Raw genomic sequence first — 23,642 nt, forward strand, 5'->3', positions numbered from 1 at the left:
GTCAGCGCAGAGCCCACTTCAGATCTTCAGTCTCCCTCTCTCTCTGCCCCTCATGTGTGTGCACCCGCTCGCACTCTTTTTTTTTAATTATTAAATTTATTGTCAAATTGGTTTCCATACAACACCCAATGCTCATCCCAACAGGTGCCCTCCTCAATGCCCATCACTTAAAGCTTGTGCCCTCCTCAATGCCCATCACTTTCCCCTCCCTCCCACCCCCCGTCAACCCTGTTTATTCTCAGTTTTTAAGAGTCTCTTATGATTGGGCTCCCTCCCTAACTTTTTTTTTCCTTCCCCTCCCCCATGGTCTTCTGTTAAGTTTCTCAGGATCTACATAAGAGTGAAAACATATGGTATCTGTCTTTCTCTGTATGACTTATTTCACTTAGCATAACACTCTCCAGTTCCATCCACGTTGCTACAAGTGGACATATTTCATTCTTTCTCATTGCCACGTAGTATTCCATACAGCACTTTCAACAATAGGCAAATTATGGAAAGAGCCTCAATGTCCATCAACTGATGAATGGATAAAGAAATTGTGGTTTATATACACAATGGAATACTACGTGGCAATGAGAAAGAATGAAATATGGCCTTTTGTAGCAACGTGGATGGAACTGGAGAGTATGATGCTAAGTGAAATAAGCCATACAGAGAAAGACAGATACCATATGGTTTCACTCTTATGTGGATCCTGAGAAACTTAACAGAAACCCATGGGGGAGGGGAAGGAAAAAAAAAAAAAGAGGTTAGAGTGGGAGAGAGCCAAAGCATAAGAGACTCTTAAAAACTGAGAACAAACTGAGGGCTGATGGGGGGTGGGAGGGAGGGGAGGGTGGGTGATGGGTATTGAGGAGGGCACCTTTTGGGATGAGCACTGGGTGTTGTATGGAAACCAATTTGACAATAAATTTCATATATTGAAAAAATATATATAAATAAATAAATATCAAAACCTTTAAAAAAATAAATGTACCACTGACCTATTATCATACTTTAAATAAATAAATAAATAAATAAATGAATTTTAAAAACACACAGTCCAAAGTTTTCTTAAATTCTTTCTGTCATTAGCTAAATCATTTCTCTGACTTCTAAAAGTCTTTGGGAAAGCTTAATTTCATACAATTGTCATGTGTTGTGGACACCCTGAAGAAACAAGAAAGACTCTCACTCCAAATATGCTTTGTATATTGAGACTGATGATATCACACACACCCCAGTAGGGTATGAAAAGGTTTATTACTCACATAATGATGTTTTCTGGAGAAAGCAGGCCAGGCCTATCTAGTTCTCTGAAAATGGCTTGAGAGATCAGACACTGACTGTGGGTTTTTAAGGTGGTGCGTGATGGGGCCAAAACAAGAGCTCCTATACATGGTTTGAACTTCCCACTAGTGCCAAAGGTGGGAACCTGGGCTTTCTTACCAGATTGATCAGATATGGGGCAGAAGGGGAAGAAAGTGCGGTAAAGCTTAAAGCTTGTGAGCATTCACACACCAAAATATGGAGTCAGACTTTTTATTACTCAATAACTCTATATAACTAATTTACAAAATACAAAGACATTGAACGTTATGCTTATATAATTTCATCAAATTTTAAATATCTTCATTTATCTATATAATTGACAAGCAAATACTGCATATAAAACATAAAGGTGAGTTTTTTTGTTAGAGACAGAAAACAAAATTTTAAATGTTTTTCAAAAAAGTTTAAGCAAAAATATAACAGTATCATCATTAATACAACAATCTAATTCTCAGAAATTACTCTAGCCCTTCACATTAATTTCTTTCCATTAAAGATATTAGAATAACTGATAAAATTAGAATTTTATTATTTGTTGTATTCAAAAAAATAACAGATTTAATTCACTATCAATAAAATAAATTATGTGAGATTATCACTGATGTACCACACTTTTTTTTGAAGTACCACCACTCTTTATAGTGAAGCACAGTAATTTTAAGAGCATTTTTTAGTAGCTAAGGTACAAAGTATACCTCAGCATTAATTCTGCATAGTTACTGCCATCTTCTGATGGCCTGAAGTTTTCATTCTTATCAAAGCACCTAAATTACTACAAGAATGAAACTTAGGTTCTGGGGAGAAGCAGGTTTAATATTTATAGTAAATATTAATGGAAAAGTATCAAATTCTATTAATTCTGCCTAAATATGGCTTGCAAAATCAAAACCAAAATAATGATAGCAAATGCTGCAAATAAAATAAAATTAGATGACATAGGCTTAATTTCCATCAATATTTAAATATATAATCAAATAATGTAACTATGCTAACCTATTATTGCTTTAACCAAAAAAATAAAGTAGTCTTCATTTTTAAAGTAATAATGTAAATTTATGCCCTAGATGGTTACAGAGCAGTTAAATAATTCAAGAAATTAGTAATTAGTTCAAAAAAAGGTAAATTGCGTTGTATTTTGTGAGGAAGATGAAAAACCTTTTACAGAAGAAGGTGTTGAGTTTTGATCCTGTTCAAATGAAAATGGAAAACTAAAATCATCTTTTCCAGTTCCAAATGTATGAGTTGAAGAGTCTGATGAAAAAGAAAATGTAAAGGCATCTTCTCCTTCTGGTTTCCCAAATAAGTTTCCTGAGGAAGGTAAATATTATAATATCATGCTATTCATGCTATATAATTTGCATAACCTACTAAGTTACAGTATGCTGCAGACAATGAGTAGGGTAACATCTTATTGCTTATTAAGCAGATACTTAACTATATTCCTCCTATGGGCAAAGAGTTGTCCTTTGTACTATGAAAAAACAAATAGATTCAAACTTAAACTCTATTTTCGAGTAATTTGAACACAAGTATAAAAAGGGCCAGTATATATGGTAGAAAAAAGGGTAAAGCACCTCAAATGGAGAGAATACCACAGAGGCACAGAAACAGGCATGCATAAGAAGTATAAGGATAACAGAAATCAATTCAGCTCATCAGGAGAACTAAGAAATAAGTCATTAAAAGGGTATTAATGAAGATGAGCTTGGAAAGACTGCTGAATGTCCAACTACAGAATCTGGACTTTATTTGATATGTAAGAGGAAGCCATTAAAAGTTTTCAAGTGGAGCTATGACAGGATTTGAACTGCTTTATAAGGATTACTAAGGAAAGAATGTGTAGAAAGGTTGAAATAGTAGAGCATTTAGAAGTCAGAATAACAGGAAAGGGATGATGAAAGCTTGGTCTTACAGTCATAGCAAAGGGAATGGAGAAAGAAATGCTGGGTCTGAGAGATAACTGCAGAAGTCAAATTTACTCAACTATTATTGATGAGTTACTACAATGTATTGTTTGTAGTACCGAAGGAAATGGACAGAACAGTGAAATGGACAGAACAGTGAAAAAGCTTCTATAGTTTCGAAAGGAATTTTTGTATATGTGCTGCCGAAGCAAGCACTTCAAAAGGAATTTTTGAAATCAACTTTACATAAATAATTTTAATGACTCTAAGAATTGCCCCTAAGGAAAAATATTGTTTCTCATTCATTATATTATGTAAGACTATAAAAATAAAAATATTTTAAATATCTTAATTAGAATTCTTAATTATTACTAAACAACATAAAATGCACAGTAATCTAAAACCTTATTTGAAGCAAGTCTTTTAAAGCACCTGTATTTCTTCCATAGAGAAACAATTCAATTAGTACATTAAGCAAAATAATTTATTTTGTGGCACTTTGAAGTTTCATATATCTTTAAACATCTCAATTATTTCATTCTAAATAAAGGTGAACCAACCAGAAGTAGAAGAGATAGATGGAGGGATGGTTAGATAGACAGATGGACTGACTGATTACCATATACTTGAGTTCTTCCTCTCTCCATTTTTCCACTGACTTCAGTGTACATCCATAATACTAAAATAAAGTAGCTCTAATATAGCTATAGATTCAGAAAGAACTAAAAGCTTAAATCTGCCTTTGAATAAATGAATTTGATGTTTACATTTAATTTCAGAAGAAAAGAAGTTCATATGAAGTCTTCATAAAACTCCCATGTTCATTATAAATAAAATAGTAGATTACTGTGCAAGGTGCTGTGGACAATTCAAAGGTGAGTAAAACAGAACCCCTGTCCTCAAAGACCTGTGATTAGGAGAGATTTTATATATATTCATAAATAATAACAGAGAGTAGAATATTCAAAAAGTAAATAAAAAAGAAACATTCAGAAAAGTGAAGGAGACGTTTTTTTGGAATGAAAGGCTGAAGACAAAAGGATTTATGGAACTTGGTTTTTAACAGATAGTTAGAAAGAATTAGAAATTGAGGATTTCAGGAAGAAAAAAATGGGTAAGAAAGTACAGGCATATTTGGGATGCAGTGAATTCTTTAGTTTGGCCAAAAGCATACATTATTCTTATAAAAGAAAAGGCTTAAAAGGTATGTTGGAGCAAGGTTAGAAAAACAGGAGCATAATTTGATACTCCATGGGGAGCCACTAAAGATATTAACTAGGGAAAATAATGTGATTTTATATGTAGAAAATCCTAGAGACTCTACCAAAAAAACTGTTAGATCTAATCAATGAATTCAGCAAAGTTGCAGGATACAAAATTAATACACAAAAATCAGTAACATTTCTACACGCTAACAATAATCTGAAAAAGAAATTTTAAAAAATAATCCTCTTTACAATAGAGTAATGCAAATATTGTACAGAATAAAATATTAGGAATAAACTTAACCAAGAATGGTGAAAGATCTCTACTCTGAAAACTACAAGACACTGATGAAAGAAATTATAGAAGATACAAATATACAGAAAAGTACCCTGTGTTCATAGATTGGAAGAATTAATATTGTTAAAATATCAATACCACTGAAAGCCATCTATAGATTCAATGCAATCCCTACCAAGATTCCAATGGCATTTTTTATAGAATTAGAAAAAACCCTCCCCAAATTTATACACAACCACAAAAAACTCCCAAAAGCCAAACAATCCTGCAAAAGAAGAACAAAATGGGAGGCATTATACTTCCTGGTTTCAATTAAACTACAAAGCTAATATTAATCAAAACAATATGGCACTGGCACAAAAACAAGCAGATCAACAGAACAGGGCTTGCATATACAGTCAACTAATATTTGACAAGGGAGTTAAGGACAGAGAAAAGACAGTCTCTTCAATAAATAGTGCTGAGAAAATTGGGATACTAACATGTAAAGAGGATGAAACTAGATCCCTATACCACTCACAAAAATTAACGTGAAATGGATTAAAGACTTAAATGTAAGACCTAAAACCATGAATGTCCTAAAAGAAAACATAGGAACAAAGCTCCTTGCCACTGTCTTGACTTTTTGGGTATGATACCTACAGCATAACCAATAAAATAAAAAACAGACAAGTGTAACTACATCAAATTAAAAAGCTTCTGCACAGCAAAAGAAACAACAAAGTGAAAGTTAAAAGACAACCTATGGAATAGGAAAAATATTTGCAAATCATGTATGTGATAAGGGGGATTAATATCCAAAATACATAAAGACCCCATACAAATCAGTAGCAAAAAAACAAATAATCCAATTAAAAATAGGCAAATGACCTGGATAGACATTTTTCCAAAAGGCCAACAGGTACTATGGTGGCCAACGGGCATATGAAAGGATGCTCAACATCACTAGTCATTAGTGAAATGCAAATCAAAACCACAATGAGAATTCATCTCATACCTGTTAGAATGCTCATCATCAAAAAGACAAGAGATAACAAATACTGGCAAGGATGTACAGAAAAGGGAACACTTGTACACCATTGGTAGGATTGTAAACTGATATAGCCACTACGGAAAACAGTATGGAGGATTCTTAAAAAGTTAAAAATAGAACAACCATATAACCCAGCAATTCTACTCTGGGAATATATCCAAAGGAAATGAAAACATTGACTCAAAAAGATTAGTGTACCTCCATGTTCATAGCAGCATAATTTATAATAGCTAAGACATAGAAACAACTTAAGTGTCCATCAGCTAATGAATGGATAAAACAGTTGTGAGGTGTATATCTATCTATGTATAGATAGATAGACAGATACACACACACACACACACACACACACACACACAATGGAATATTAAGCCATAAAAAAACAAGGACATCTTGCCATTTAAAACAACACTGATGGACCTTAAGGGCATTATACTAATTGAAGTAAGTCAGACAGAGAAAGACAAATGATGTATGATTTCACTTACATGTGGAACTGAAGGAAAGGGAAGGGAAACCCATAGAAAAAAAATTCAGATTTGTGATTACCAGAGGTGGGAGGAGGGGGAGGGGAATTTGGAGGAAGGTGGTCAAAAGATACAAACTTCCAGTTCTAAGATAAGTAAGTACTATGGAAGTAACTAAAACATGATGACTATAGTTAACACTGCTGTATGATATATAGGAAATATATTAAGAGAGTAAATCCTAAGAGTTCTCATCACAAAGAAAAAATTTTTTGCTTTTTCTTTTTATTATATCTATATGGGATGCTGGATACTCACTAAACTTATTACAGTAATAATTTTAAAACGTCTGTAAGTCAAACCATTATGCAGTACATCTTAAATTTGTACAGTGATGTATGTCAATTATATTAACAAACTGGGGGAAAAAAAAGACTAAAAACATAAGGTCCTAAAGTTTAGGAGAAGTCAGGGAGGGAACATAGAAATTTGGTCATCACCTGTATTATAATATTTGAAAGTGCTGAAGTGAATGAGTGTCAAATGAATAAGAATGTCAAAGGAGAGAATATTAACATTCTAATTTTATTAAATAAGGTTTAATTAAAAGAATGTCTACAATTGGTATATTCATTCTGGTCTCATAGCATTAAATGTCATTTATGACAATTTCAAAATTTATGTCTTCACCTTGCTGAATTCCAAATTCATATATACAATTTCTTACTTTACTTTTACTTAGCTATCTAACAGAGGCTTTTCAGTTGATAACACTTCCAAAACTAAACTCCCAGCTCCTGTTGGTCTCTAACATATGGCCTTCCATATTTCAATAAGTGGCAGTTCCATTCTTATTCATCAAAATCTTCTTTGTATCATCCTTATTTCTATCTCTTAATCCTTACGTCCTGTCCATTAGCAAATCCTTACAACTCTACCTTCAGAAAGCTTAATGACCAAATCCAACCTCTTCTCACCACTTCCACTACCACTATCCTTGCCACCATTAATTTTCACCTGTAGTATTTTAATTACTTCCTAATAAATCTCCCTGGTTTCACCCTTGTTTCCATATAGTCCATTCTCCATACAGTAGCCAAATAATGCTCTTAAAACCTATTAAATCATTTCAGTCCTTTGCTCAAAACTTTCCAATAAACTGCTCACCTCATTAGGAAAAAAACCCAAAGTCCTTAATTGTCTTAGGGCCCCATATGGTTTGCTCTCCCTCCAACCTCTCTGATTTAATTTCCTACCAGTTTCTCACGCCTTATTTGATTCCAATCATACCAATTTACCCACTATTCAACACACATACTGAGTATGCTCTCATCTCAAGACCTTTGCACCCTCTGCCTAGAACACTCAACCACATAGCTTGTACCTGGCACCTCCTTCAGGTTTTTGCTCAATGGCTGCCTTTTAGTGATGCCTTCCCTGACTCCCTTGTAACAGAGTAACCAACCGCCCAATCCAAATACTCCCTATTTCCCTTATTCCGTTTACTTTTCTTCATAATACTGATCATCCACAGTAAGTAAAAAGCAAACATCAAGCCTGCATTGATCCAAGCCCACCTGGAAGAATGACCTTGAAGTTGGAATTCTCATAGGTCTATTTTCTTAAAAAATATGGAATTAAAGTAAATGCTGTGTCTTCCTTGTTTAGTGTGAGACTGCACCTGAATTAGGTGAGCTGTGAGTTAGGATGCAGTCCTTGGACCTTATGATTAGAATGATATTAAAAGACTGGTGGGAAACTGAGGTTGCAGATTTTCTGTTATGCACCATGCCTTTTGTCCATAGTAGCTTTACATGTGAGTGATGTGGCAAATGAAACCTTATTATTTGGGCAGCTGGTGGGCCTCTCAATGAGATAAAGACACTGTACATGCTGTTATTTCCTATCCTGTATCTTTCTATAAAGCTAAGTAAATCTAAGATTAAAAGTTGTAACGTGTGAGTCTACCAATATCTACTGTTGTTTAGTGCACTACCTGACATATAATCGTTTGTCTACTTTCAGTTTCTCCCACTAGAACAAAAACCCTATGAGAACTTTGCATTCTTGTCCACTATCCTATCACCAGAGCCAAAGCAGTACTGCATATGAAATATACTATATGTATACACATATATGTTTATATTTATATGTTGAATGAATCCATTAATCATAGGATGAAAGAAGATCCAATAAAAAGTAAGCACCAGAGAGAGAGGATGAAACCCAAAAACTTCAGAAGGATGAGAAGAGTCAACTATATCACATGCTGCAAAGATACTGAGTATGATAATAAATACAAAATACCCATAATGTTTGATAATTGTTAACTCACCAGTAATATTAGAGAATTTGGTAGAGTAGTGACAGAAGAAGCTAAATTACTACAAAAAATGATTAGTGAGTGATGCAGAAGTAATAGAATTTTAAAAGAATAAGCTGAGAAAAATCAGAGACAAACTAAATACAAAGTGGAGAAAGTAACATGTTTTTATATGTAGCAAACTTCAAATCACTTACCAATTTCTTGTTGTGATGAAAGAGGATTTAAATTTCCCGTAGAATAATGTTCATTAAACTGAAAAATAATTTCCATTCAATATTACTCATGAAGTCAGTAGAACAGCAAATATGACATTTGTATTGAATATAAACCCTAATTTTTCTAATAAGCATAATTAGAGTAGACAAAAATGGCAACATTCTTTTTTTTTAATGGCAACATTCTATATAGCGTACTACTGTACTTTATTTTTTTTGTTTTTCTTTTAAATTTTTTTTAACGTTTATTTATATTTGAGACAGAGACAGAGCATGAACGGGGGAGGGGCAGATAGAGAGGGAGACACAGAATCAGAAGCAGGCTCCAGGCTCTGAGCCATCAGCCCAGAGCCCGACGCGGGGCTCGAACTCACGGACCGCGAGATCATGACCTGAGCTGAAGTCGGACGCTTAACCGACTGAGCCACCCAGGTGCCCCGATACTACTGTACTTTAAAAAAGAAATCTATCTTTAAAACCTATCATTTAGCCTAAAAGAAGGCTTATTGATTTCATTCTGGCAATGGATAAAATCTTAAAAGGTGTATATATTGTGCTAAAAATCGTTCCTACTTTGGAATATTAATATAACCTAAAATTTTTTTAATGTTTATTTTTTTTTGAGAGAGAGACAGAGTGTGAGTGGGGGAGGGACAGAGAGAGGGAGACACAGAATCTGAAGCAGGCTCCAGGCTCTGAGCTGTCAGCACAGAGCCCAATGTGGGGGGTCAAACCCACGAACTGTGAGATCATGACCTCAGCTGAAGTCAGATGTTTAACCAACTGAGCCACCCAGGCGCCCTTATATAACCTAAAATTCTAATTAATTTTTGCTTTACTCTGAAGGCCTTTTACAAATCAGGTTCTTGGTATTGTTTTCTTGCCTATAAAAGTAATAGGAAATATGAGGAAATAGGAAATAGGAAATATGAGGATAATAGGAAATATCAAGTTTTGCTGCCAAAAGAGTCTGTTTTCTCTGTAAAAGTTTTTTTTTTTTAAATGGGATCATGACATAGATATGACAACATAGTTTTCTGACCCATTTTTTTCTCTTAATGTTGCATTATGAGCATTTTCCCATGTCATTCTTCTTCCAAAACCAGATTCTTTTCATGGCATTTTAATATTCTTCTATATGGACATACCATACAGTTTTTTTTTAAGTTTTTACTTAAATTCTAGTTAGTTAACATACAGTATAATATAAATTGCAGGTGTACAATTTAGTGATTCAACACTTACATACAACACCTGGTGCTCATCACCCTGCATAATCCCCATCACCTATTTGACTCATCCCCCCATCCATCTCTCCTGTGGTAACTAACAGTTTGTTCTCTATAGTTAAGCGTCTGTTTCTTGGTTTGCAATCATTCTTTCAATTTAGACATTTAGGTTACCTCTGTTTTTTTTTTTCTAATACAAATTACACTTGAATAAATACTGTTATGCACAGATTTATATTTTTTGACAATAAGGAAAACTGTTTTTCCTGGAGATTTTATAAGTCACTTGAATTATTTTTCCGTGATTTATTCACCTAAAGAACTTGTATATATCTTATTAATCTCTATAAGCTCTTCATATATTAAAGATATTAATCTCTTCTATTATTGCAAATATTGCATATCACATTATCATTTTGCCTTAAAAAAATTTTTTTAACAGGGGCACATGGGTGGCTCAGTTGGTTGAGTGTCCGACTTCTGATTTCAACTCAGCTCATGATCCCAGGATTGGGGGATCAAGCCCCACATTGGGCTCAGCACTGAGTGTGGAGCTTCCTTAAGCTTTTCTCTCTCTCTCTCTCTCTCTCTCTCTCTCTCTCTCTCTCTCTCTCCGTCCCTCTCCCCCATGCTTCCTCTCTCTTAAAAATTAAAAGAAATTAAAATATAACAATTTTATATGGAACCAAACCCTTCTATTTTCTTTTGGCTCATCTTCCACTGTTTTAATGCTCAGAGAATCCTTCCTCTTCTTAAGATCTGATGAATATTTAAAGTTCCAAGACTTTTAGCCCATACCACTGATCAATTTATCAATCCTTGTACCATTACCACACTTTGCTTGCTCTAGGTTTCCCTTCACCAGTCTTATTTTCCACAATATTATCTTATTATTAATGTCTGTAAATCTATAATACTATTTCATTCATAAAATGTATAAATTGTCTTATCTTTTTATCAGTCTAATGATGACTTTATAAACTCTCAATTTTTTTTCAAGGAACCAACCAATTGGCTTTGTCAATTTTCTCTATTGCTTGTTTTCTATTTCATTAATGTCTCTTATCCCCCTTATTTTGCCATTCTATTTACTTTGGGCTTATTTTGTTCTTCCTTTTCTAGATTTTCAAGGTGAAAACTTACATCACTGATTTTAGACCTTTCTTCTTTTCCATTAATTGAATTATTTAAATATAAACTAAATTATTTAAAGCTATGGTTTTGTTCTGGTTTGGGCAACATCCTACAATTTTGATACACTGAATTTTTCGTAATCATTTCAAAATCTTTTCTAATTTCTCTCATGATTTCTTCTTTGGCCTACGACCTAATTATTCAGGTTTTTCCTTCTACCTTATTATTGATTTCTAATTTAATTATATTGTGAGCAGACAATGTACTCTGTATGATTTCAGTCCTTTTAAATTATTAAGACTCATTTTATGGTTCAGAACATGGTCTTGGTGAATGTACCATTAGCACTTGAAAAGAATATAGAGGCACACCTCAGAAATATTATGAGTTTAGTTCCAGACCATCACAAAAATGTATCACAATAAAGCAAGCCGAAAGAATTTTTTGGTTTCCCAATGCATATAAAAGTTGTGTTTACACTATACTGTAATCTAGTAAGTGTGCAATAACATTATGTCTAAAAAAAGCACATAAATTTTAAAATACCATACTTTATTGCTAAAAAAATGCTAACCTTCATCTGAGCTTTCAGTGAGTTGTAATTACTGATCATAGACCACCATAACAAATAATAATGAAAAAGTTTGAAATATTGTCAGAATTACCAAAATGTGACACAGAGAAAAAAGTGAGCAAATGCTGTTGGAAAAATGATGCTAGCAGACTTGCCTGACACAGGGTTACCACAAACCTTTACAAGAAAGCAGTATCTGCAAAGTACAATAAAACAAGGTATGCCTGCATAAGCTGCAGTTGCTGGATGTGTTGTTCTATAAATGTCAGGTCAAGAGGGTTGATGGTGTTGTTCAGATTTTATAGATCTTTATTGATTATGTTGTCTAATTCAATCAATTGCTTAGAGGGGTTTTTTTATTAAAAATCTCCAACTAAGTTTGTGTTTTTTTCTATTTCTCCATTTAATTAAGTCAATTTTGTTTCTTAATATTTTTTATAGTTAATATACAATGTTATATTAGTTTTGGGTGTACAACTTAGTGAATTGACAAGTTTATACATTTTGCTATGTTCATCACATGTACAGCTATCATCTGTCCCATTACATTGCTATTACAGTAACATTGACTTCCTTATGCTCTGCTTTTGTTTCTGTATTTTGAAGTTGTCATTAGGCACATACACATTTGTCATTGTTGTATCTTCCTAGAGAACTGGCCCTTTTGTCCTTAAGAAATGCCCTTCATGATCTCTAGCAATATTCTCTGTCTTGAAGATTATCTAAAATGATGTAAGTATAGCCGTTGTGACCTTCTCTCACTTAGTTTTTATGATATGTCTTTTTCCATTCATTTACTTTCTTTTTTTTTTTTTTTTAAATCTTTTTAACGTTTATTTGTTTTTTTTTTTCAAATTTTTTTTTCAACGTTTTTATTTATTTTTGGGACAGAGAGAGACAGAGCATGAATTGGGGAGGGGCAGAGAGAGAGGGAGACACAGAATCGGAAACAGGCTCCAGGCTCTGAGCCATCAGCCCAGAGCCCGACGCGGGGCTCGAACTCACGGACCGCGAGATCGTGACCTGGCTGAAGTCGGACGCTTAACCGACTGCGCCACCCAGGCGCCCCACCATTCATTTACTTTCAACCAGTTTTTATCTTTATATTTAAAGTATATTTCCATTACCCATTTATCTCTAATTAAGAGTCTATTTTCTGGTTTCCCTCTCTTTTTTTCCTCTATGTTCATCTGTGGTTTTTTTTTTTAATGTTTATTCGTTTTTGAGAGAGCGTGAGCATGGGAGGACCAGAGAGAGAGAGGAAGACAGAATCCGAAGCAGCCTCCAGGCTCTGAGCTGTCAGCACAGAGCCCAACACAGGGCTCGAACCCATGGACCAGACTGCGAGATCATGACCTGAGCCGAAGTTGGACACCCAACAGACTAAGTCACCCAGGCTCCTCTGTTCATTTGTTTTGTTTCTTAAATTCCACACATGAGTGAAATCATATGGTATTTGTGTTTCTCTGACTGACTTATTTCACTTAGTATGATATGCTCTAGCTCCATTCAGTCATTACAAATGGCAAGATTTTATTCTTTCTGATGACTAATACTCCTGTGTGTGTGTGTGTGTGTGTGTGTGTGTGTGTACACACACCACATCCTCTTTACCCATTCATCAATCGATGGACATTTGGGGTTCCTTCCATAATTTGGCTATTTTGTTTTATTTTTTTAGTTTTCAAAAAAAATGTTTATTTATTTTAAGAGAGAGAGAGAGAGTGTGTGCTTGTGCACACACAAGCAAGGGAGGTGCACACAAAGAGGGAGAAAGAATCCCAAGCAGGTTCTACACTGCCAACGCAGAGCCCATTGTGGGGCTTTGTCCCACAAACCAATAGATCACAACCTAAGCTGAAATCAAGAGTCAGATGCTTAACCAACTGAGCCACCCACGCACCCCAATTTGGCTATTGTTGATAATGCTGCTATAACATCAGGGTGCATGTATCCCTTCAAATCAGAATTAAAAGTCATGGAATTTTAAATATTCATTAGATCTTAACAAGAGGAAGGATTCTCTGAGCATTAAAACAGTAGAAGATGAGCCAAAATAAAATAGGAAAATTCCTGGATGTAGGGCAGTTCTATTTTTTAAAAAAGAGAGAGCAAGCAGGGGAGGGAAAGACAGAGGGAGACAGAGGATCCAAAGCAAGCTCCATGCTGACAGCAGAGAGCCTGATGCGGGGCTCAAACACACGAACCGTGAGATCATGACCTAAGCCGAAGTCAGACACTTAACTGACTTAACTACTCAGGCACCCCAGGGCAGTTCTACTTTTAACTTTCTGAGGAAACTTCATACAGTTTTCCACAGTGGAAAATAGTCAACTAGTGTCGCATCAGAGTGTAGTCTTAACCACTACACTGTGCTGTCTCTACTGATCAAATAAAGTACATCTTAATTTTCAGTTTCAATTGCCAAATACAGAAATAAGCACTTTACTATCCTATCACTGAATAGTAGAATCACTATCACTATTAGAAGAAAATTACGTCTTCTAAAAATTTAACTGATGATGTTACTATGTACACATATGTAGATAAAAATACCAACTAATAACCTGGAGAATTTTTCACACTGAGAATATGTGAAGTTTGGTTAGTAGACACATGAACTATAAAGCCAAATTTATTTTAAAGTGCCTTTAACTGCAATGTAAATCAACCCTATACTGAGATTCTTTTTTTTATAAATAGATATCAACTGAAGGTACCTGAAATTGAAAACAAAAACATAATGGGAAAACTGTGCTATTCTATCAATACTCAGAATCTTCTAAAAAATTGCCTGTGCTTCGTATTCTGCCCAAGACAGTTTGACAGTAAAGAATTAAAATTACTTGAGGTTATAGTGTACAGTTTTTTATTTTTCTTATTTTCATCTTTTAATGTTTTACTTATTTTTATGAGAGAGAGTGCAAGCAGGGAAGGGCAGAGAGAGAGGGGGACAGAGGATCCGAAGTGGGATCTGTGCTGACAGCAGAGCCTGATGCAGAACTTAAACTGACGAGTCATGAGATCATAACCTGAGCAAAAGTTGGATGCTTAACCGACTGAGCCACCTCCAGTGCAATTTTTTAGAAATAAAACTTTAGCTTCCACCTATTACCTGATCTGATGAGATTTCTGAATCAAATGTAGAATCAAATAGATTCAATCCAGGAGATCTAGAAGTATAATTCATAAGAAAAGAAAATCCAGGGGATTCCTTTTGTGTTTGACCTTCAGGCATTATATTTCTATTTCTGTTACAGAGAAATAAGAAATAATAAAAATGTTAAAAAATATATTACTAAGTATGCAGACTGGTAAACACCATAAGAAATACCATAGAAGTAAGAATTAGCACAGTAGGGAAAGGGAAGGAATAGTTATTGAGGTGACAAACCTCTTGAGAAAAAGATAGTTTGAAGTGAAAAATGTTAAATAAAGTAGAACAATCAAGTACGGGATGATGATAACAATGAAGTTCAACTGAGAATAAACCCTAAACTGCGTTCAGGGTCTATTCTAGGTATTTCCATTGGCATTAACTTACATATTCCTCACAGTATCTCTATGAAATAGATATTACCACCTCCATTTTACAGAAGAAAATTTTGAAGCATAGAAAGGTTAAATGACTTTCTCCAAGAAATGTAAATGCCAACTTAAATTCAGCAATCCAGATTCAAAGTCCAAGCTTTTAACTTTGAGGCTATACTGTCCCCAACACATTGAAAGCCAATTACAAGATTTTAGTCTTAATGAGAAGTCAGTCATTACATACTGTTGCATAAGGAAGTTAAACTAGAAAATGATTTGGGAAAAATAATTAGAGAAGACAGTATACAACACAGTGGTCAAATGCATGAATTCTGGAGGCAGAAATGCCTGGGTTTGAATCACAACTCTATCACTAATGAGTTGTATCACCTGTGATTCTGTTTCCTCTTCCTCTAAGTATAATAGTGTATTTACATCTCATAAAGTTTATAAAATGTTTAGACACAGTTAATGCTATTGTTAAATATAATAGATATCTGAAGACACTTCCATAACTGTCTCCATGACCATCAATGAATCACTTAACTTTACAGATTAGTTTTCTCATCCATAAACAGAGGTTTTAGTATATGGCTGCCATTCTTTTTACAGTTCTCAGATTTGATGATGAGTTCTAGTTTGAACATACTGTGAGTCAACAGCATGACTTTCACATATAAAACGTTTATTAACAATTCAAACTACAGAAGTAGAAAATGGGTGAGAGATTCCTGAAGTGAAATTTGTTTGACATATGTTTTTAAAAAATCTTAAGGTAAAAAAAAAAAAGAATCTTAAGGTTTGTAGTTTTAAAAGGGATTAAACTACACAAAAAGGTTAAATGCAGCACTATTCTCTTGGCTGCAAGCTACAAATCTGTGGTTTCCAAAGTTAAATAATCATGTTAGAGATATTTCTGCCTACCTAGGTTACTTGACAGATGGCAATTCTTGCTTTAGACAACATAAAGGAAAATTACAGCTGGAACATTATTCAGTGATGTCCACAAGCTATACCGTACGTGACAGTTGCTTTTTAGCTTGACATTTAACATTTTTCCATACAGTTTTTATCCTTTGGAAAAATCTAAAATCTATATACTATTGCACTGGGTAAGTACTCAGAATCTATGCCATCTTCATCTAAGTGTTGTAGGAAAAATGGGGAAGAGGTTCTATGGAACAAGAATGGCAGAATGCTAATAATTATTTGAACAGGATAATAGGTACATGGAGGTTCGTTATGCTAGTCTCTCCTTTATGTATTTGAAATATTCCATATAAAAACCTTTTTAAAGTTATAGGTACTAGACATTTTACTATTCCCATCAATTATTTTCATAATATTGGCCCAGTATATAGATTCTTTAATTATAATTATTGATTAAAATCCTACATTTCAAAAGAGGGGGTTTCAGGAAACAATGATTTCTCCAAAGGTTCAGGTGTTTTCACAGCTTCAGGAGTTCTTAAAAATAAAGGAATTTCAGGAGTTCGTGGAAAATTCTCAGTCCTTTCTTCTACTTCATCACTATTATCTTCTATTGGCTTCCCAAAACGTTCTGCGCATATAACCTACAAATTCAAAATAACAGAAAACTATAAAAATGAATGCTATTACATTAACAAACTCACATATATATAAAAGTGTATGAGGTAGAAAACACCATATTAATCTATTATGTTATCATTTCACAGACAAAAGAACTAAAATATTAACTGATGAAAGTGGTATCAAAATATAACTGCAAAATACGGAAAAATAACTATTTTTAATTTTCTAATTTTTCTTTTCTTCCCTGATCCACCTCCCCTAACTCTACCTGAAAAAGGAAAAGATAACCAGAACATACTGAAACTGATGAAGAAAAATGGTTAGGAATGACTTTTTTTAAATTTCCACATCATGCTCTGACTCAAGAATTGTATATGATAGCTCTTTAAAAGGAAAAAGTAATTTAATTCTAAGCAATCTTACTCTCATCAGTTATGTTCTTTATACTTTTTTGCCCTTATAAATTCATTATAGTATTTTCTCTGCAAAGGTTGAGAAATTCAACAGAAATTGACTTTTGTAAGGTAGGAATATGATTTCTCAAATATGTTTGCTATACCAAATATCATTTCAGAAACAATTTGGGTCCCTCTACCAAAAAAATTAAAATGTGCTTTTTATCTGTTTCTTTTTTTTTTTAATTTTTTTTTCAACGTTTATTTTTTTTGGGACAGAGAGAGACAGAGCATGAACGGGGGAGGGGCAGAGAGAGAGGGAGACACAGAATCGGAAACAGGCTCCAGGCTCTGAGCCATCAGCCCAGAGCCTGACGCGGGGCTCGAACTCACGGACCGCAAGACAGTGACCTGGCTGAAGTCGGACGTTTAACCAACTGCGCCACCCAGGTGCCCCTTTATCTGTGTTTCTTGAGCAGTACTCTACTATGTCATTTGCCTTGTTTTAACCCTTAGTACTTAGTAAAGTCAATATACATTGCCTACATCTATCATTAAAGTTGTCCACTATTAAAATATATTTTGAAGAGATTTTTGTGATAACCACTGGTTTTGATTAGCAAATCATTCAATTCTACCAAACAAAATTGTCTTCCTCAGTTGTAATTTAGTTGCAGTGTCAGTATATATATATATATATATATATATATATATATATATATATATAGTCGTATTAATGACAACTCTTTTTTGTATATTTTCATGTCATGTAAACTTTTTGTGGCTTCATTTTTTTAATCTAAAGCTCTTCTAAGGGATAGAAGCGTTAACACCACAGCAACTCAATTACTAACCAAATAACATCTAGACCTCACATAATCTTCATTAAACATAATCAGAAATTAAAGTGGAAACAATACTTTAAATTGGAATATTTTGCTTAGAAATTAGAAACCAAACATTAGACTTACTTGTGAAGTACATTTTAATTCTCTCAATGGTCTTACCGTCCCTTTATCTTCACACTCAGCATCTATTTGTTATGGGAGAAAAAACTGGGTTTTTTTACAATTGCAAATAAAACATACAAACAATAAGAAATTTAACTGTTTTTGACCCACAAAAATAGCAATTTCATATAGTTCTACCTAACACATAGAAATAAGAGAATAAAACCCACATGAACAGTTTAACAGAGAAAATTATAGAGAATACTCATGTCACCACCACCCAGGTAAAGAAATAGATCATGCATACTCCATAAGGCCCCATATTCCTCATATCCTCCTCCTCACAGATAATCATTCTCCTGCCTTGTGTGATAATTATTTCCTGGATTTGTTTTATATAGTTTTATCACCTGAGTAATATAGTCTATTTTTCCTGTTTTAAAGTTATATGATGAAATGGTAATGTATGTGTTGTCTTGCTTTTTTTGTTCCAGAATATGCTTGTGAAATTCATCTGTATTGCTTCTTATACACATAACTTGCTTACTTGTATTGATGTAAAGGATTTCGTTGTATAAGCACAACACAATATATCTACCTATTCTACTAACAAATGGGCATTCAGGGTGTTTCTACTTCAAGACTATTACAAACACCGATGACACATACATTGTTTTGTATATATATACTTGTATGTATGTACTTGTATTTCTCTAAGTATATATGTAGGAGTGGAATTACAAGGTATAGGGTATTTATATCTTCCATTTTACCAAATTTTAAATTTTTCCAAAGTTTAGTTTCCAAACTATTTATCAATATTTTTGTGGCACCTAGCCATCCCAAGTTACCTTAGGAGCCCATTCAGTTTCTAGTTATAATTTAGATATGGTCTCAATACTCATTTATAAATGAGTTTCTCCCAAATAGTTATGAGTTCTTATCGTCCTATATTCTCATCAACACTTAGTATTACCAGACTTTCTGAATTTGCTAATCTGTCGGATGTGTAGTATCTCACTGTGGTTTTATTTTTCAGTTTCCTAATTTGCTAAGCATCTTTTTATATGTTTATTTGAGACAAAAGTTTCTCTATTTGAAGTGCCTATTTGTGTATTTCGCACATATTTCTAATTGGGTTGTCTGTCTTTTTCTTCTTGGTTTGTAGAACTTCTTTACACATTTTTGGAAACCAGTCCTTTGACAGTTTTATGTATTGCAAATATATTCTGTCTTCTTTTTATAACATCTTTTGATGAATGGAAACTCTTAAGTTTAATATAGCCAAATTTATCAGTCTTTGTTTTATTATTGGGCTTTTTAATTATTTAAGAAATTCTTTCCTACCTCTAATATGTTTTTCTATTTGACCAACTGAAAGCTGTATAGTTTTGCCTTTTGCATTTAACAGTCACAACCATGATTTTCACCACAGATTAATTTCCTCAAAAGACAGGCTGGGAGACTGCTGAAAAGAATCTTTTTTTCCCCTAAGATAACTACGTGCCTTTTCGGGTATGAAGCCTTACCATATACGCTCAGTGGTAGCTAGGAATATGACAGATATGTGCATTTCCCCACATATCTGTATTAGGGGTGCATTGTTCCTAGAGATCAACTATTCCTCCCTGTCTAATGCTCTGTCAGCTTGGTATATATACAGGATTATAAACAGGTGGAACAAATCATATGTGAAGATAAGATAGGATTCTTTCTTCCAGAAGAAAGCAGGAAGAAAATCCATCTGCATGGAATCAGCATATTACGTTGGCTGAACCCTATTTTGAGAGTGGGAGAAACAGATTCACATTATGAGACCATTGTGAATGTGCATGCATTTACAGAATTTCTCTACTGCAAAAACGAGCCAGTATTTTTAAGTTTTTATTTGAATTCCAGTTAGTTAACATGCAGTGTAATATTAGTTTAAAGTGTATTTAGTGATTCATCACTTACATACAACACCCGGTGCTCATCACAAGTGCATTCTTTAATCCCCACCTATTTAACCCATCCCTCCACCCCCCTCTCTTCTGGTAACTATCAGTTTGTTCTCTACAGTTAAGAGTCTGTTTCTTAGTTTGCCAGTTTGCCTCTTTTTCCCTCTATGATCGTGTGTCAGTTTCTTAAATTCCATATTGGGGTGAAATCATATGGTATTTGTCTTTCTCTGACTTATTTTGCTTAGTAGGATACACTCTAGCTCCATCCACATTATTGAAAATGGCAAGATTTCATTCTTTTTATGGCTGAGTATATCTATACACCACATCTTCTTTATCCATTCATCAGTTGATGGACACAGGCTGGGCTCTTTCCATAATTTACTTATTGTTGCTAATGTTGCTACAAACATTAAGGGGCATGTATCCCTTTCAGTTAGTATTTTTATATTCTTTGGGTAAATATCTAGTAGTGCAATTGCTGGATTGTAGGGTGGTTCTATTTTTAATTTTATGAGGAAATTCCATACTGTTTTCCAGTGGCTGCACCAGTTTGCATTCCCACCAACAGTGCAGGAGGGTTCCCCTTTTTCCACCTCTTTGCCAACATCTGTTGTTTCCTGTGTTGTTAATTTCAGCCATTCTGACAGGTGTGAGGTGATAGCTCATTGTAGTTTTGATTTGTATTTCCCTGATGATGAGTGATGTTGAGTATCTTTTCATGTTAGACATCTGGATGTCTTCTTTGGAAAAAGTGTTTATTCATGCCTTCTGCCCATGGATTATTTGCTTTCTGGGTGTTGAGTTTCTTAGTTCTTTATAGATTTTAGATACTAACACTTTACCAGATATGTCATTTGTAAATATCTTCTCCCATTCCATAGGTTGCCTTTTACTTTTGTTGTTTCCTTCACTGTGCAGAAGCATTTTATTTTGATGAAGTCTTAACAGTTTATTTTTACTTTTGTCTCCCTTGCCTCAAGTGACATTATCTTGAAAGAAGTTGCTATGACTAATGTCAAAGAGGTTACTGCCTGTGTTCTTCTCTCGGACCTTAACGGCTTCCTGTCTCACATTTAGGTCTTTCATCCATTTTGAATTTACTTTTATGTATGGTGTAAGAAAGTGATCTAGTTTCATTTTTTTGCATGTTGTGTGCAGTTTTCTCGACACCATTTGTTGAAGAGACTTTTTTCCAAATTGGATATTCTTTCCAGCTTTGCCAAAGATTAGGTGACCATATAATTGTGCGTCCATTTCTGGGCTTTCTATTCTGTCTCATTGATCTATGCGTCTGTTTTTGTGCCAATACCATACTGTCTTGACCACTACAGCTTTGTAATATAACTTAAAATCTGGAATTGTGATACTCTGGCTTTGCTTTTCTTTTTCAAGGTTGCTTTGGCTATTCAGGGTCTTTTGTGGTTCCATACAAATTTTAGGATTGTTTGTTCTAGCTCTGTGAAAAATGCTGGTGGTATTCTGATGGGGGTTGCACTTTTATGTGTAGATTGCTTTGGGTAATACAGACATTTTAACAATATTTGTTCTTTCAATTCACGAGCATAGAATGTTTTTCCATTTCTTTGTGTCATTGTGTCACCTTTATTTTATTTCATCAGTGTTTTATAGTTTTCAGAGTATAGATCTTTTTACCTCTTTGGTTAGGTTTATTCCTAGGTATCTTACAGTTTTTGGTGCAATTGTAAATGGAACTGATTCCTTGATTTCTCTTTCTGTTGCTTCATTTTTGGTGTACAGACATGCAACAGATTTCTGCACACGGATTTTGTATCCTACAACTTTACTGAATTTATGTATCAATTCTAGAATTTTTTTTGGTGGAGTCTTTTGGGTTTTCTATATAGAGTATCATGTCATCTGCATATAATGAGACTGACTTCTCCCTTGCTGATTTGGATGTCTTTTATTTCTTTTTATTGGCTGACTGCTGTGTCTAGGATTTCCAATAATACGCTAAATAACGGTGGTGAGACTGGACATCCCTGTCTTGTTCCTGATCATAGAGGAAAAGCTCTTAGTTTTCCCCCATTAAGAATAATAATAGCTGTGGGTTTTTTGTATATGGACTTCACTATGTTGAGGTATATTCCCTCTAAACCTACTTTGTTGAGAGTTTTTAAATCAAGAATGGATGTTGTACTTTGTCAAATGCTTTTCTGCATCTACTGAAACAATCATATGATTCTTATCCTTTTTTATTAAAGTGGCATATCACATTGATTGATTTGCAAATATTGAACCACCCTTACATCCCAGGATTAAATCCCACTTGATCGTGGTGAATGATTCTTTTAATGTACTGTTGGATTCGATTTGCTAGTATCTTGTTGAGAGTTTTTGCATCCATTTCATCAGGGATATTGGCCTGCAGATCTCTTTTTTAGTGGAGTCTTTGGTTTTGGAATCAGGGTAATGTTGGCCTCATAAAATGAGTTTGAAAGTTTTCCTTCCATTTCTATATTTGGCAATAGTTAAAAGAAGAATAGGTATTAACTCTTTAAATGTTTGGTAAAATTCAGGGCAACTGGGTGGCTCAGTTAAGCATCCAGCTCTTGATTTCAGCTCAGGTCATGATCTCACAGTGGGATCAAGCCCCGTGTCAGGCTCTGTGCTGATGATGTGCTCACGCGCGCGTGCGCTCTCTCTCTCTCTCTCCCCCCCCTTACCCCTCCCCCGCTCTTGTGTGTGCACTTGCACTCTCTCTCTCTCTCAAAAATAAAATAAATAGACATTAAAAATAAATAAATGTTTGGTAAAATTCTCCTGTGAAGCCATGTGGCCCTATACTTTAGTTCGTTGATTTTTTTTTTTACTGATTCAACAGAATGAGCCATTTTTGAAACTTCAAAATAAAAGTCAGTAGCCCACATGCTACAGACAAGAAGAAATGAAAACTTTCATACAGCCTAATGAGTGGAATAATTGTTATCCATACTGGATTACCAAAATATGTATATATGTACACATGAGATAAATTATGTTACACATTATATTATACTTTATTTATTTATTTATTTATTTATTTATTTATTTATTTATTTATGTGATACCCTTGAAAATTTCCAACAGCTAGTTGATTCTAGGATAATAAACTCATATACATACATATATTTATACACACACACACACATATATATGCATATATATATATATCTCTCTTGTGACCTTTCTATGGTTTTATTTAAAGAAAATAATCCAAGATAGTAAAAGATTTATGTAAAAGAATATAGTAGCATTATTCATAATAGCAAGAAAACCCAAACTGGAAACAAAAAAAAATTTTGAGAGAGAGAGAAGGGAGAGTGCATGCACACAAGTGCGCACAAGGGAAGGGCAGAGGGAGAGGAGGAGAGAAAATCTTCAGCAGACTTCACGTCCAGCACAAAGCCTGATATATGGCTCAATCTCACAACCATGAGATCATGATCTGAGCAGAAACCAACAGTAGGACACTTAACCAACTGAGTCTGAGTCACCCAAATGCCCCCTAAAATACTTAATATTTTGAGAGAGAATGGCTAAATAATTAAAATAATTAAATATAAA

The 23,642-nt window shown here is 34.1% G+C and overlaps 1 protein-coding gene across 1 annotated transcript in view; it reads right to left on the reverse strand.

Moving 5' to 3' along the window:
* Window positions 1–2,259: 2,259 nt before the first annotated feature.
* The window catches only part of CB3H14orf39 (chromosome B3 C14orf39 homolog), a 51,092-nt gene continuing 29,709 nt past the window's right edge, over window positions 2,260–23,642 (reverse strand). Inside the window, exons 13-17 of the mRNA XM_030320342.1 lie at window positions 18,151–18,212; window positions 16,626–16,804; window positions 14,815–14,950; window positions 8,742–8,799; window positions 2,260–2,622 (exon numbers count right to left, since the gene is read on the reverse strand). Coding sequence (XP_030176202.1) covers window positions 2,423–2,622; window positions 8,742–8,799; window positions 14,815–14,950; window positions 16,626–16,804; window positions 18,151–18,212 — 635 coding nt within the window. The 3' untranslated portion in view covers window positions 2,260–2,422. The remainder of the gene's footprint in view (window positions 2,623–8,741; window positions 8,800–14,814; window positions 14,951–16,625; window positions 16,805–18,150; window positions 18,213–23,642) is intronic.

Source organism: Lynx canadensis, chromosome B3 (assembly GCF_007474595.2).
Source record: "Lynx canadensis isolate LIC74 chromosome B3, mLynCan4.pri.v2, whole genome shotgun sequence".
NCBI lineage: Eukaryota > Metazoa > Chordata > Mammalia > Carnivora > Felidae > Lynx > Lynx canadensis.